Source organism: Phyllostomus discolor, chromosome 6 (genome assembly GCF_004126475.2).
Source record: "Phyllostomus discolor isolate MPI-MPIP mPhyDis1 chromosome 6, mPhyDis1.pri.v3, whole genome shotgun sequence".
In the NCBI taxonomy this organism is placed as follows: Eukaryota; Metazoa; Chordata; class Mammalia; order Chiroptera; family Phyllostomidae; genus Phyllostomus; species Phyllostomus discolor.
The window spans coordinates 135,923,661-135,937,007 of NC_040908.2; the positions used below are offsets into that span (position 1 = coordinate 135,923,661).

The 13,347-nt window shown below is 38.9% G+C and overlaps 1 protein-coding gene across 1 annotated transcript in view; it reads left to right on the forward strand.

The window, feature by feature from the left end:
- GTF2H1 (general transcription factor IIH subunit 1) overlaps positions 1-13,347 on the forward strand; it is a 36,033-nt gene that overhangs the window by 15,770 nt on the left and 6,916 nt on the right. Inside the window, 6 exon segments of the mRNA XM_036029119.1 lie at positions 302-451; positions 913-992; positions 7,164-7,291; positions 7,403-7,490; positions 9,384-9,472; positions 9,813-9,930. Coding sequence (XP_035885012.1) covers positions 302-451; positions 913-992; positions 7,164-7,291; positions 7,403-7,490; positions 9,384-9,472; positions 9,813-9,930 — 653 coding nt within the window.

Below are 13,347 nucleotides of genomic sequence, written 5' to 3' on the forward strand. Positions count from 1 at the left end.
AGAATCAACCAGTGAATGCATAAATAAGTGGAACAATAAATCAATGTGTCCCCTCTTTCTCTCTGAAATCAATATTTTTTTAAAAAATGTGTTAAGATTCTTAAAAAGCTAGCGCCTCACCTAACCTCTCAAGTTATATTTCATATTTATAATTAGATTATTGTATACAGAATATAAAGTTGAGAATATGAAGTTTATTTACAATCTAGTTTTTGCTACTAGTCTATATTTCAAATAATTTGAGGTTTTAAGAAGTGGAAATGTGGTGTGTAACTATTATGGTTTTTCTTCCATTCCACAGTAAAAATGAAATATGCAGAAAATGTTCCACACAGCATGACAGAAAAGGAATTCTGGACACGTTTTTTTCAGTCCCATTATTTTCACAGGGACCGGCTGAATACAGGGTCAAAGGACCTCTTTGCAGAATGTGCCAAAATAGATGAAAAAGGTAACTTTATATCTGATACATTCTACCATTTAATTTGCTCTTCTCATTAGTTCTGTTAATGTGTTTTAATTTCTGGAAAGGTAAGACCTTTTGGAGGGGAGGGGTACATTTATTAAAGCTGGGGGTAGTGGAAACAAGGGCTTAGGTTAGAAAAAGCCACAGGAGAGAGCCCAGGCAAGGCTGCTTTGGCTCTCTAGAAATGTTTAGTACAGAAATGCGCTGAGATGGGGTTGTTTTGGCCAACTGGGAAGTCAGAGAAAAGGGGGCCTTTGGAGACATGTTCAGAGGGTTAGTACTGGACAAGCTCCAGCTGCCCATTGGTCCCCTGGTTGCAAGTCTCATGGGGTCCCTGAGAGTTTGGAGATGCACGCCTGAGAGGGGAAGGCTCAGGGTGCTCCTGGGAAGGGGAGCGTGCCAAGAAAACTAAAAGTTGATCGAGTTTTATTTCATTTATTTTCTAGGGTTAAAAACAATGGTTTCATTAGGAGTGAAAAACCCATTACTTGATTTGACAGCTTTGGAAGATAAACCATTAGATGAGGTAAGTAATAGTAAAGGATTTACAAGAGAAAACAGTCTTTTCCTAGTCTTCAACATTTTTATAGTTCTAATTTGCCTTTAGTGAGGAAGTTCTAATTGTGAGAATATAAATCAAACAAAATAATGTTGTGTGGAGTTACTTATCACAAGCGCTTTTCAGTAGTACTGTTCACAATTAAAATTGCCTTGGAAAACAAATTCCTATATGAGTTGCTAAAGCTTTTTAAAAAGAATTTCCTAGCTCTCCCATCAATAGTTCTCCAGGTAATAATGAAGGCTTAACATGTTGATGAGTCTGGCTTAATGCTCTAGCTAATGTTAATCTCTACAAATGTGGATAAATATTAGTAGACAAGGAAAACATAAACATTTGTTGACTGCTATTATTTACCTACCGTGAGTGAGCCCTATACTCCACGCTACCTCTAATCTGTTTCAACAGCCAGACCATCAAGTATGAGCTACCTACCTTAACATTATGGCTCTAGACTTAAATGTTTATCAGTCATGGAGAAAGAGGTGACACCTTCTGATAATGAAGGGGAATTCCATCCCTGCCTGCCCTTCCCTCCCTCCCTCCCTCCCTCTCCCTCTCTCTCTCTCTCTCTCTCATAAAAGAAACCTACCTTCCTTGGTTATTTTTACACTCTTACATTTTGGTTTTCTTCCCCTTTTCTGGCTCCTTTTCTGCTGGTTGTGTACAGATGCTCATACCTTCTTTATTATTCTGTTTTGTTTTTTCCCCTTTTCTGAGGCTTTATGATTTTTATTTTTCTAATTATATCTTATTGATTATGCTATTATAGTTGTCCTGATTTTTCCCCTTTGCCCCTCTCCACCCAGCACCTGCCACTCCCTCAGGCAATCCCCCACCATTGTTCATGTGCATGGGTCATGTGTATAAGTTCTTTGGCTACTTCACTTCCTATACTGCACCACTTTACATCCACATAGCTATTCTATAACTACCTATTTGTACTTCTTAAACCCCTCACCTCTACACCCACTCCTCCATACCCCATTCCCATCTGGAAACCATCAAAACGCTCTCTATCTATGATTCTGTCTCTATTCTTCTTGTTTCCTTAGTTTGTTTTTAGGATTCAGTTGTTGATAGATAGGTACTTTTTGCCATTTATTGTTCATAGTTTTGATGTTTTTCTTAAATAAGTCCCTTTAACATGGTTTGGTGATGATGAACTCCTTTGGTTTTTCCTTGTCTGGGAAGCTCTTTATTTGCCCTTCACTCCTAAATGACGTATGTCTTTGCTGAGTAGAGTGATCTTGGCTGTAGGTCCCTGCTTTTGATAACTTTGAATATTTCTTGCCAATCCTTTCTAGCCTGCAAAGTTTCTTTTGATAAATCAGCTGATGGTCTTATGGGAACTCCCCTGCAGATAACTAACTTCCTTTGTCTTACTGCTTTTAAGATTCTTTCTTTATCTTTAGCCTTTGGCATTTTAATTATAATGTGTCTTGGAGTGGGCCTTTTGCATCCATCTTGTTTGGGACTCTGCTTCCTGGACTTGCATTTCTATTCCCTTCACCAAATTAGGGAAGTTTTCTTTCAGATAGATTTCCAGTCTCTTTCTCTTCTTCTGGCACGCCTGTGATATGAATGTGGACCTCTTGAAGTTGTCCCAGAGGCTGCTTACACTATCCTTCTTGTTCCGAATGATTGTTTTGATTCTCGGCTTCATCCACTCTACCGTTGATTTTCTATAAATTGTTTACTGCTGTTAGTGTATACTTTGTTTCTGACTGGATCTTCTTTATGCTATCGAGGTCCTCACATAGTTCTTTGAGCATCCTTATAACCAGTGTTTTGACTGGCATCTGATAGATCGTTTATCTCCCTTTCATTTAGCTCTTTTTCTGGAGTTTTGATCTGTTCTTCCATTTGGGCCATGCGTTTTATCTCCTCATTTTGGCAGCTTTCCTGTTTTTGTTTCTATGTATTAGGTAGAGCTGCTTGGCCTCTGTGCCTTGGTAGTGTTGCCTAATGTAGTAGGTGTCACATAGGGTACAGTTGCACAGCCTCCTCTGTCTCCAAAGCTGGGTACTTGACATGTGCCCTCTGTGTGGGCTCAGTATAACCTCCTGTTGTAGTTGAGCCTTGGTTGCTATTGGCAGATCAATAGAGATTTACCCAGGCCAGTCAGTTGCAAGGACTGGCTGTGACCACTTACCACCAACCTCCAACTCTGTGTAGGATTCAGCTGAGCTGGGTCAGGATGGTGGTGCTTCAACCATGGTCTGTAGTTGTCCACTGGGTGTGCTGGCCCTGGGGTTTCTCGGGTGGTACAAGCCAAGGTCAGCCCCCACCTGTTCCTTGCTGGGGGCAACCATGCCTGAGCTGTAAAACAATCTGAGATGGCTGCTACTTGTGCTGGGCTTGGAGATTCCCAGATGAGGCCAAGCTATGAATCCAGGCTGGCTACTGCTGATGCCAGGGCTGATGCCAGGGCTGATGCCAGGCCTGCTGCTCACTTGAGGCCAGCTGTTGCCTGTTTGAGAGGATTTAGGAAGTTGTGAGGGGTGAGCTAAGACCAGCCATTCATATGGAAAGGCAGCTTCGGAGGGCCCATAAGTTGGGTGGGGCATAGTCTCTGGGGATCTCCAAGGTGGGTCACAACAGTGTTAGCCAGGTTGATGGAGTCTCAGATATGGCACCAGCTTGTAAGCTCTGTAGTGGGAGGGTTTAGAAAAGGGACAATAGCTTCTGCTTGCCTTGATGCCAGACACTTCACTTTCTCCCTGTACACCACCCATGCCTTTCAAGCTGCTATCCCAGTGCTGGGATACCCCTCAGAGGGAGTGAATCGGTCTAAGTGCATGTGTGAGTTCTTTAAGAGAAACTGCTTGGGGCTCCAGCAGTTTCTTCCACCCTCTCAATCCCCACTGGTTTTTGCAGCCAGAAGTTGTGGGGACTTATGTTCCTGACACTGGAAACCTGAGCCATGGGGCCTGGGACTCCTCAGTCCCAAGTTATCCCTCCCAAACTTCTATTCATCACACATGGGTAAGGGACCAGTCTATTCCGTGTCTGCTGCAGTCCTGCCAGTCTGGATGGATGTGGTTTCTTTAATTCCTTAGTTGTCAGACTTCATTGAACTCAATTTCTGATGGTTGTGAATGATTGCTCTATATTTTAGTTGTAATTTTGATGTGGTTGTGCAAAGAGGTTGTACCATGTCTGCCTATGCCACCATCTTGACTGGAAGTCCCTCTTCCCCCTGCCCCCCTCAACTTTCCTCTAATTTTAGTATATTTACTCTCCAGGTGAGAAAACCAGTGTTAAAATTGTGTCGCACAGTCTAGATTATATATTTTTAAAAATTACTTTTGGTCCCAGGTAAGTCATTTCCATGATGAAATTCAGGTTTTTCTTGGTGATTCTCAGCACTCAGTGACTTCCTTGATGAATTTCAACATATTACAGATAGAACCCTCTTAATCATCCTGAGAGAATAAAATTTAGAGAAGCTTAGAGATTGTAGCTTACTTAATGTGATGAGAAAAAAGATTTTGTGCTTTTTTAAAAAATAAAAGTATGGTATATTGTTACATGTATATGTGTAACTTTCTTCTTCACTTTGCCGATTTCCAGTATCAGTCCATGCTAAATATGCCATAATTGTCAAGTTCATAGACTTTAAAACAAATTACTTGGCTTAGACTCCTTAATCATTCTTTTTTTAACACTGCTAAATCCAGTTTTCCTATAAAATGAGGTTAATAGCACTGACCATGGAAAGGTGTAGGAGAATTAGGAAGATGTTTAAGGGAACAAAAGGTTTTGTAGTACTAATGCACAACACGATCAGCAGTACTGTGTTACATATTTCAAAGTTGCTAAGAAACTAGATTGTAATTGTTCTCACCACAAGCAAAGAAATGATAATTATGTGACAGTGATAGAGGTGTTAGCCTCAGTGAAAATCATATTGCAGTATTTAAATGTATCTAATCAGGCCCTGGCCAGGTAGCTCAGTTGGTTAGAGTGTCATCCCGAGACATCAAGTTTGCGGTTAGATCCCTAGTCAGGGCACGTACAAGACTCAGTCTGTGAATGCATAACTAAGTGGAACGACAAATCTTAGTGTCTGCCTGCCTGTCTCTGTCTCTCTCACTGTATCTGTTAACTATTATTTTCATTTTTTTAGTGCCTGCATCTTATTCAATTGTATGGATGTATAAGTGATCCATCCCCTTAAAAGAAATGTTGGTTGATTCATTTCATTTTTTCCTTTGGTTGTGTGTCTTCCCTTATCATCCTCTAGTCGTTGTAACTGTCCCAGGATACTGTCTTGGGCCTCCTTCTAAATGCATTCTCTGTATTCCATTGCCTTAAATACTAAATATACAATAACTAATACCAAATAGTGCTGGTCTGTCTAATCCCAGAACTCCAAAATCATTCAATTGCCTACTTGATATCTTCACCTAGATACTTCACAGACACCTAAACATAACATGTCCAAGATGGAACCTTTGATTTCCATCATCACAAACCTGTTTCTTCCTGGGTCTTCCTTATCTCAATAAAAGAACATTACCATGAATTCATTTGCTCAAGCCAAAACCTAGGAGTTTCCTTGATTCCTCCCTGCCCTTCACCTCCAGCAGATCTGTCTTCATCTCTTTATCTCCACAGATACTTACACCCTCTTGCTTTTAGGCTGCCGCCATCTGTGGCTTGATTGTTTGCTTTAGCCTCCCAATTGTTCCAATTTCTGCTTTGTTCCCTACAGGTCATTTCTCTCTTGTCAGTAAGAGTTAAAAATCAGATCATAACATTCCTCTACATAAAATTCTTAAATGGCTTCTTATTGAACTGAGAATAAAATCAAAACTCTTGCAAGGCCTTTCTTGATTTGGCCTCTGCCTACTTCTGCCTCAGTCTGGGCTACTTCCACTCATCAATGCTCCAGACACAATGGCCTTCAAAACTATCCCAAGCTTTTTCTACCTCAGGGTCTTTACTTCTTCTTCTAGTTTTTCCAACTAGCTTCTACCCATCTTTTAGATACCTGTTCTAATGTCACTTTTGCAGAGAGACTTTTTCTAACCTCCCAATCTAAAGTAGCTCCCCCTCCCAATCCAGTTACTACCTCATCTCTTTCTCTTTATTTTCTCTATGACATTTGTCATTTACAAAAGTGATCTTGTTTTACTTGTCAATTGTCAGCCTTATATTTCACCAATGTCTGGCCCACTTTTCATTGCAGTTATACTTAGCTACATATAACTCATGACACATTGTGTATTTCATTATATCTTTAAGTAGTTTGCCCATCATGGAATGTTGTCTCCATGTCTGCCTTGCAATATGGTACTCCACAAAACTTTTCAAACTACCCCTCCTCTCCTCCAGTGGGCTTGACCACTTGCTCATAGCACCTGTCAGTCTTAACTGTGTGTATTGGCTTGTTACAGCCTAGCATCCCACTAACTAGTATTTTGGCTCCTTTGGCACAAGGTCTTGTCAACTTTGTAACTACAGGGCCAAACCATAGCATGCACTCAGTATACATTTGAAAATATCCCATTTAATTCTCCAAATAACCCATTTTATAGAGGTTGCCTAGACTAACATCATAAAACTGATAAAGCCAGAAATTGAATTCATATCTATCTGACTTCAAAAGTTAATGCTTTTTTTCCCACTGTATTCTGTTCTTTAATATTTTGCTAACTAGGTCCAAAATTACTCTTCAAGAAATGCAGAGCTCATGTTAATATTTTTTAAAGGTTTTATTTATTTATTTTTAGAAAGAGGGGAAGGGAATTCGAAAGAGAGGGAGAGAAACATCAGTGTGTGGTTGCCTCTCCTGTGCCCCCACTGGGGACCTGGCCTGCAACCCAGGCACGTGCCCTGACTGGGAATCAAACTGGCGACCCCTTGGTTTGCAGCCCGCACTTAATCCACTGAGCTACACTGGCCAGGACTAAAGTTAAAATTTTTTGATGATGGTAAAAAGAGTTAGTGGCATTTCTTAATTTTTTTATGTGTATAATTTCACTTTTAATGTTTCACTATAAAGATACAGTAGTGCTCAGACTTAGTAAAATCCCATCATCCAGAAAATTTTTTCAGTTAAACATGTATCTTAACAGATAAAATCAGAACTTTATTTTGATTTTTAATCTACTAAATTGTTTCTTATAGGGTTATGGCATTTCCTCTGTGCCATCCACTTCTAATTCTAAATCCGTCAAGGAGAACAGTAATGCTGCCATCATCAAGAGATTTAACCACCACAGTGCCATGGTCCTGGCAGCAGGTCTCAGGAAACAGTTAAGTACACACACAAGGTGCAGTGCCTGGGCTTTCCAGGACAGCCAGGATGAGCTGCGGTGGTGTTCTGCCCATGATCCTTAACATGCATTTCTTTTCCTTGTTTTTAGAGAAGCACAAAATGAACAAAATGGTGAGCCCAGCAGCGTTGATGGAAATTCCAGAGATGCAGACTGCTTTCAGCCAGCAGTCAAAAGGGTATGGGTAAAAAGTTGGGAATATTTAAGGCTCAGATTTCTCCAGATACCTTATGTAATTGTTAGTATTTTATGTTGATTCTTGATTATTTCAAATGACTCGGTACTTCTGACCACATTAAACATTTGGCTTAAATTCTAGAACATTTTAAAAAGTACTTCCTCAGTTTTGTCTTGCCAGTCAACCTTCCATGGACTCAAGTCTTTTAACTATTTTTATTATGGTTTTTCTCCGCCTTCACATGCACACATATGCACATATTGATGTATAGTCCTGTTTTCCAGGGGAAAGTATTCAACAGTGAAAGAAAGAAAAACTGAAGGTTTGTGTATAATGATTTTAAAAGATAGGATTTGGCCCTCATATTAAACCTAGCATTTCTTTTCTTTCTTTTTTTTTTTTTTTTAAAGATTTTACTTATTTATTTTTAGAGTGGAAGGGAGGAAGAAAGAAAAAGGACAGAAACATAGATGTGTGGTTGCCTCTTACACACCCCCAGTTGGGGACCTGACCAGCAACCCAGGTATGTGCCCTGCCTGGGAATCGAACCGTTGACTCTTTGGTTCACAGGCCGGCACTCAGTCCACTGAGCCACACCAGCCAGGGCTAAACCTAGCATTTCACAGCTACACAGGTCTTTTCATTAAATATTGAAGAAATTGCCTTGGCCAGGTAGCTCATTTGGTTAGAGTGTTGTCCCAGTAGGTCAAGGTTGTGGATTTGATCCCTGGTCAGGGCACATGCAAGAATCAACCAGCAGCCCTGGCTGATGTGGCTCAATGAATTGAGTGCTAGCCTGTGAACAGAGGGGTCATTTTTTCAATTCCTAGTCAGGGCACATGCCTGGGTTGTGGGCCAGGTCCCTAGTGGGGAGGTACATGAGAGGGAACCACACATTGATGTTTCCCTCTTTCTCCCACCCCTCCCCTCTCCCTAAAAATAAATAAATAAAAATCTTTTTTAAAAAAATCAATGAGTACATAAATAAATAGGACAACAAATCTGTTTCTCTTTCTCAAATCAATTTTTTTAAAATTGAAGAAATTGCACTGACTGGTGTAGTGCAGTTGATTGGAGAAAAGAGATCAAGAAGACCAAAATAAAAATTTCAGAAGTACCTGGTTGGTTATCTCTTTTGGTTAAAGCATCATCCCAGTATACCAAGGTTGCAGTCAGGGCACATACAAGAATCAACCAGTGAGTGTGTAAGTGAGCGGAACAACAAATCAGTGTTTCTCTCTCCCCTTTCCTCCCCCTCCCTCCCTTCTCTTTTCTCTTAAAAAAAAATAAAATAAAGAAAGAAAGACATAAAGAGTTCAAAGTAACCCAGGTACATGGAGGATTAAGAGTATGATAAACATGGCATTTCAGAGTCAGTGTGAAAAGACAGATTATTCTACAAATGGTGTTAAGATGCCTGATAAATAATTCAGTAAAAAAGCTCAGATTCCCTACTTTACTCATTATTCTAAAATAAATTCCAAGTGGATCAAAGATTTAAGCGAAAATTAATCCACAGATGAAGCAAAAAGGGAATAATTTTTTTTAAACCATAGAAAAGTATTTATAACACATACAATAAAATTAGTTTTTTATTTATTTGGTGGGGGGGAGTAGAAAAATATACATTTTTACCTATCAGATTGTCAAAAATTAAAAGTTTAATAGTAATTACAGTGTAGGAAAACAGGTATTCTCTGTAATTGATTGCCGAGAAAATGGGCTTAACATCTGTAGAGCAGTCATCTCTAGGAAATGCAGCTCATGGGGGGAAGACTTCATAATTTACCCTCTGTGCAGTTTTCCTTTTTAGTCATATGTATTACTTTTAGTCATATTCATTACTTTTATAAGGGACAGTTATATTAAAAGGTGTTGTATTAATAATTATAGGCGAAGTTACAAGAGTCCATTGAATATGAAGACTTGGGAAAAAATAATTCCATAAAAACGATTGCACTAAACCTCAAGAAATCAGATAGGTAAGTTTGGTTGATACAGCACAAGTTATTGCAGAATATATTCTGCTAGAATAGCATTCAAGTTTAGTCAGTTTGTTACCATAACAGTACAGTATTTTTATTCCTTAGAAAGGTACTTTGTGCACCTCGGGAAAAGATCCTAAATGATCAAAGCCAAGAAAATAAATACTGTCTCTCTCTGCTTTTTGCATCTTATTGCCCTTATGTGAAGTAAATCATTTTATTGAAATCTCTCTATCTTTTTTGCTTTGTAGAAAATGTATTGAGACTGCTAAAATATATGGAAAACAAATACTGAGCAACTTTATTCTGTGTAATTTCTTTCTTTGCTAACTTTCAGGTATTATCATGGTCCGACCCCCATCCAGTCACTACAGTATGCGACAAGTCAGGACATTATTAATTCTTTTCAAAGTATTAGACAAGAAATGGAAGCTTATACACCCAAATTAACTCAGGTGGGTAACTTGTAGTGTTTGAAAACCAGAATTCCCACACACAATTACTTCCTCATTTTATGCACACAGCCAAATTGAACTATATAACTAATATTTCATTGCATTTAAAAACATAATTTTGCTAAATTTTTAAAATCGAGAGGTAGGGAGGGAAGGCATTTGGCATATTCAAGAATTATCTGAAGATAAGATGATAATGAAAAATAATGAGTTTTATGGTTGCTAGAATTTCCCTCCATACATGTACACAGTTTTATTGTTAAAATCTTTCCAAATTCTTCTGGCTGTCACTCTCTAGATAATCTGCATGGCCTCACAGCCCACTATTCTTCATTTTTCCCTGTCCTTATTTATCCTTTAGTTGATCTTCAATTTCTGTCAGTTTTTCAGTATTTCTTAATCACGTTGGTTTAAGCGAAACCTGATCAGTTTTTTACACTGCCACTGCAAGTTATCTTTCTAAAAACATAAATATGAACTTACCACTCTGCAGCCTGAAAACCTTCACTGCCCCCACTTTGTTGCCACAGTAATTATCTGAATGCCCCTGTCTGGCATGTCAGACCCTTTTCAGTCTGGCCTAACCCACACCCACATCTTCAGTCCCAGCTCCAGCCATATCTCCACCATCCCCTTCCACACATAACGAAGAGTCCTGTACTCCAGCCAAACACACTAAACTACCCAGAGTTGTTTAATCATATTGTCATCATGCTTCCTATGCTTTTTTTGCTCTTGCTTTTCTCTCTTCTTAGAATGCCCTTAGCCTGTTCTGTCCATGGTGAATTAATAATAATTATTCAAGACTCAGCTCGGATTTCATTGCCTCTATAAAGCAATCCTGAACATGCCCAGTAATGAGTTTTTTCCATTTCTGTTTTTATAAATATGGAGGCACTGACTTCATACCTGTATTATAGTGCTTATCACATATTGGCACTTACATTTACTCTTTATTTTGAAGTAATCTCAGATTTACAGAAAGATGAAAATGTTTTCTGACCAATTTTGAGAGTAGATCCCTTTACTCCTAAATATTTGTGTGTATTTCCTAAAACAGGACATTCGTACAAATAATACAATGAAGTTATAGAACAGTAAGTTAACAATTAATAAAGTATATCTAACCTAAGAACTTACAGAAATTTGCCAGTTGTACCACTAAAGTCCCTTACAGCAAAAGAAAACTCCTTGGTCCAGCATCTAAGTCAGGTTCATGAGTTGCATTTAGTTCTCATGTCTCTTTAGTCTTCTTCATGGAAGAGACAAAATGGAATCATGTCTCAGTTGATTGGGCATCATCCTGCAAAGCCCAAGGTCACTGGTTCAATTCCCAGTCAGGACAAATCCTGGGTTGCAGGGTTGGTCCTCAGTTGGGTCAGGGCATGTGTGAGAGGCAAGCAATAAATGTTTTTCTTTTGCATTGATGTTTCTCTCACACTTCTGTCTCCCTCCCTTCCCCACTCTCTGAAAATTAAAAAAAAAATAAAATGGAATAGTTTTTCAGTCTTTCTTTCCCTTCATGACCTTGATATTTGGAGAGTACAAACTAGTTTATTGTAGAATGCCCTCAAATTGAGTTTCCCTAATGTTGCCTTAAAATTGGATTCATGTTATGTATTCTTGGCAGGAATACCACAGAAGTGATGTATAAGTGATATGTTATCCTCACATCAGGAGGCACATACTTATTTGTCCTAACTTGTTATATTAACTTGGATCACTTCGTTAGGTTAATATCTGCCTAGTTTCTCTACCAAAAAGTTACAATTTTCCCCTTTGCAGTTAGTATCTTGTGGGAAGATACTTTAAGGCTATGTAAATATTTTATTTCTTTTCAAACTTCCGCCCACTAGTTTTTTTAGAATCCATTGATGATTCTTGCTGAAAACAAGTATTACCATGCTGGTGGCTAAAGGATGATTTTCTAATTCTATTATCCATTCTACATTTATCAGTTGGCATTCTGCTAAAAGGAAGAGTTTCCTTCCCTTCTGTATTTACTTATATCAACATAGATCCGTGGATTCTTACATTACTCTGTGGGTTATAAATTGTTCCTTTCTTTTTAACTAAGGTATAATTTACATATAATAAAATTCACCTTTTTTACAGCTCTCGTTGTCTCTTGTTCTGCATTTTAATAAACATACACAGTTGTATAACCACCAGCACAATCAAGATAAAAAAGTTTTGTTGTCCCCAAAATGTACCCAGGCCCCTGTAGTCAGACCCTTCCCAAGCCTTTCAGACTGGCTTCTATATTGGTCTGGTAATGTCCTTATCAGTTTTTGAGCACCTCCTTACTTTCCGGCACAATGAGATACATGTTCCAGATTCATCTTACACTTTCCCTGCCCCAGCCACAAAATCTTCCTTGTATTACCAAGTAGATTCAGAAACCAAGATCCCAGTGTTGGGTGGGGTGTCAGTGCTGTTGGGTTGTCATTTGATAGTGGTGTTAGAGCTAGGAAATGCCAGTACTCACATACATGTACACACAGTAGATTGGGGCTTATTTGACTACTATTCCTTCTAGACTGTAATTGCCCAAATCTGGCCCTTGGGCCCAAGTAGACCCACCTAACTTTACACTCTCATCAGTCATATTAAGTATGTAAGTAAGATTGTCCTCACATCAACCTTTCCACACTCCCCTGTACCCCAAAGATGTGCTGTTATCTGAATATGTGCATTGAGTCTGAAGGCCCAAGAAATCTGTCCTCATGTGTGTGTACCTGAGTACAGCCAGGAGCTAGTCAACGAGCTCAGTCAGCAATTACAGAAGATTGTGGTTACAATGTGTTACAAGTTTTTGACGAAATAGGAGTAAAGTGCACTCCCATGTCCCTTTGACTCGTGGTTGTCACGTGCTGTACACTACACCAAGCTTAAAAATTTGTTTCTAATCAAGCCAATTTATATGTGGATTCATACTTACTACAACTCCATTGAAAAACTTGAGATGCACTAACCCTGCACTTGGGCCATTCAACAGACGATTTGTTCCTCGCTATAGCCACAGCACCTAGCACTTATAGGCACCCATTGAATGGATAGGTGAGTTATGTCCCTAAATGTGGATACTGACACAGTGAGGAATATGTTCTTTCCTCTTTTAGCTCAGTGTATTTACTTCTTTAAAAATGACAAATGATGTATTTCTACTCTGTTGGGTGTATTGTTTTTTCCCAGCTGCCAGCAAGTATATGATTAACATGTTTTACTTAGTTCCTTTCTTTAAACTCGGTTTTACTTTCAAGGGTAAGAGTTCACAAGTTAAGTTGAATTGATGCTCAAGAAAAGGCTTGACTAGGCAAAAGATCACATGAGTTTTGAGGTACCTGTAAACTTGCGTCCTATTCCTAGAAGATTGGTAGTTATTCTCTTTCTACACAGACTGTGTTTCTAGCCTCA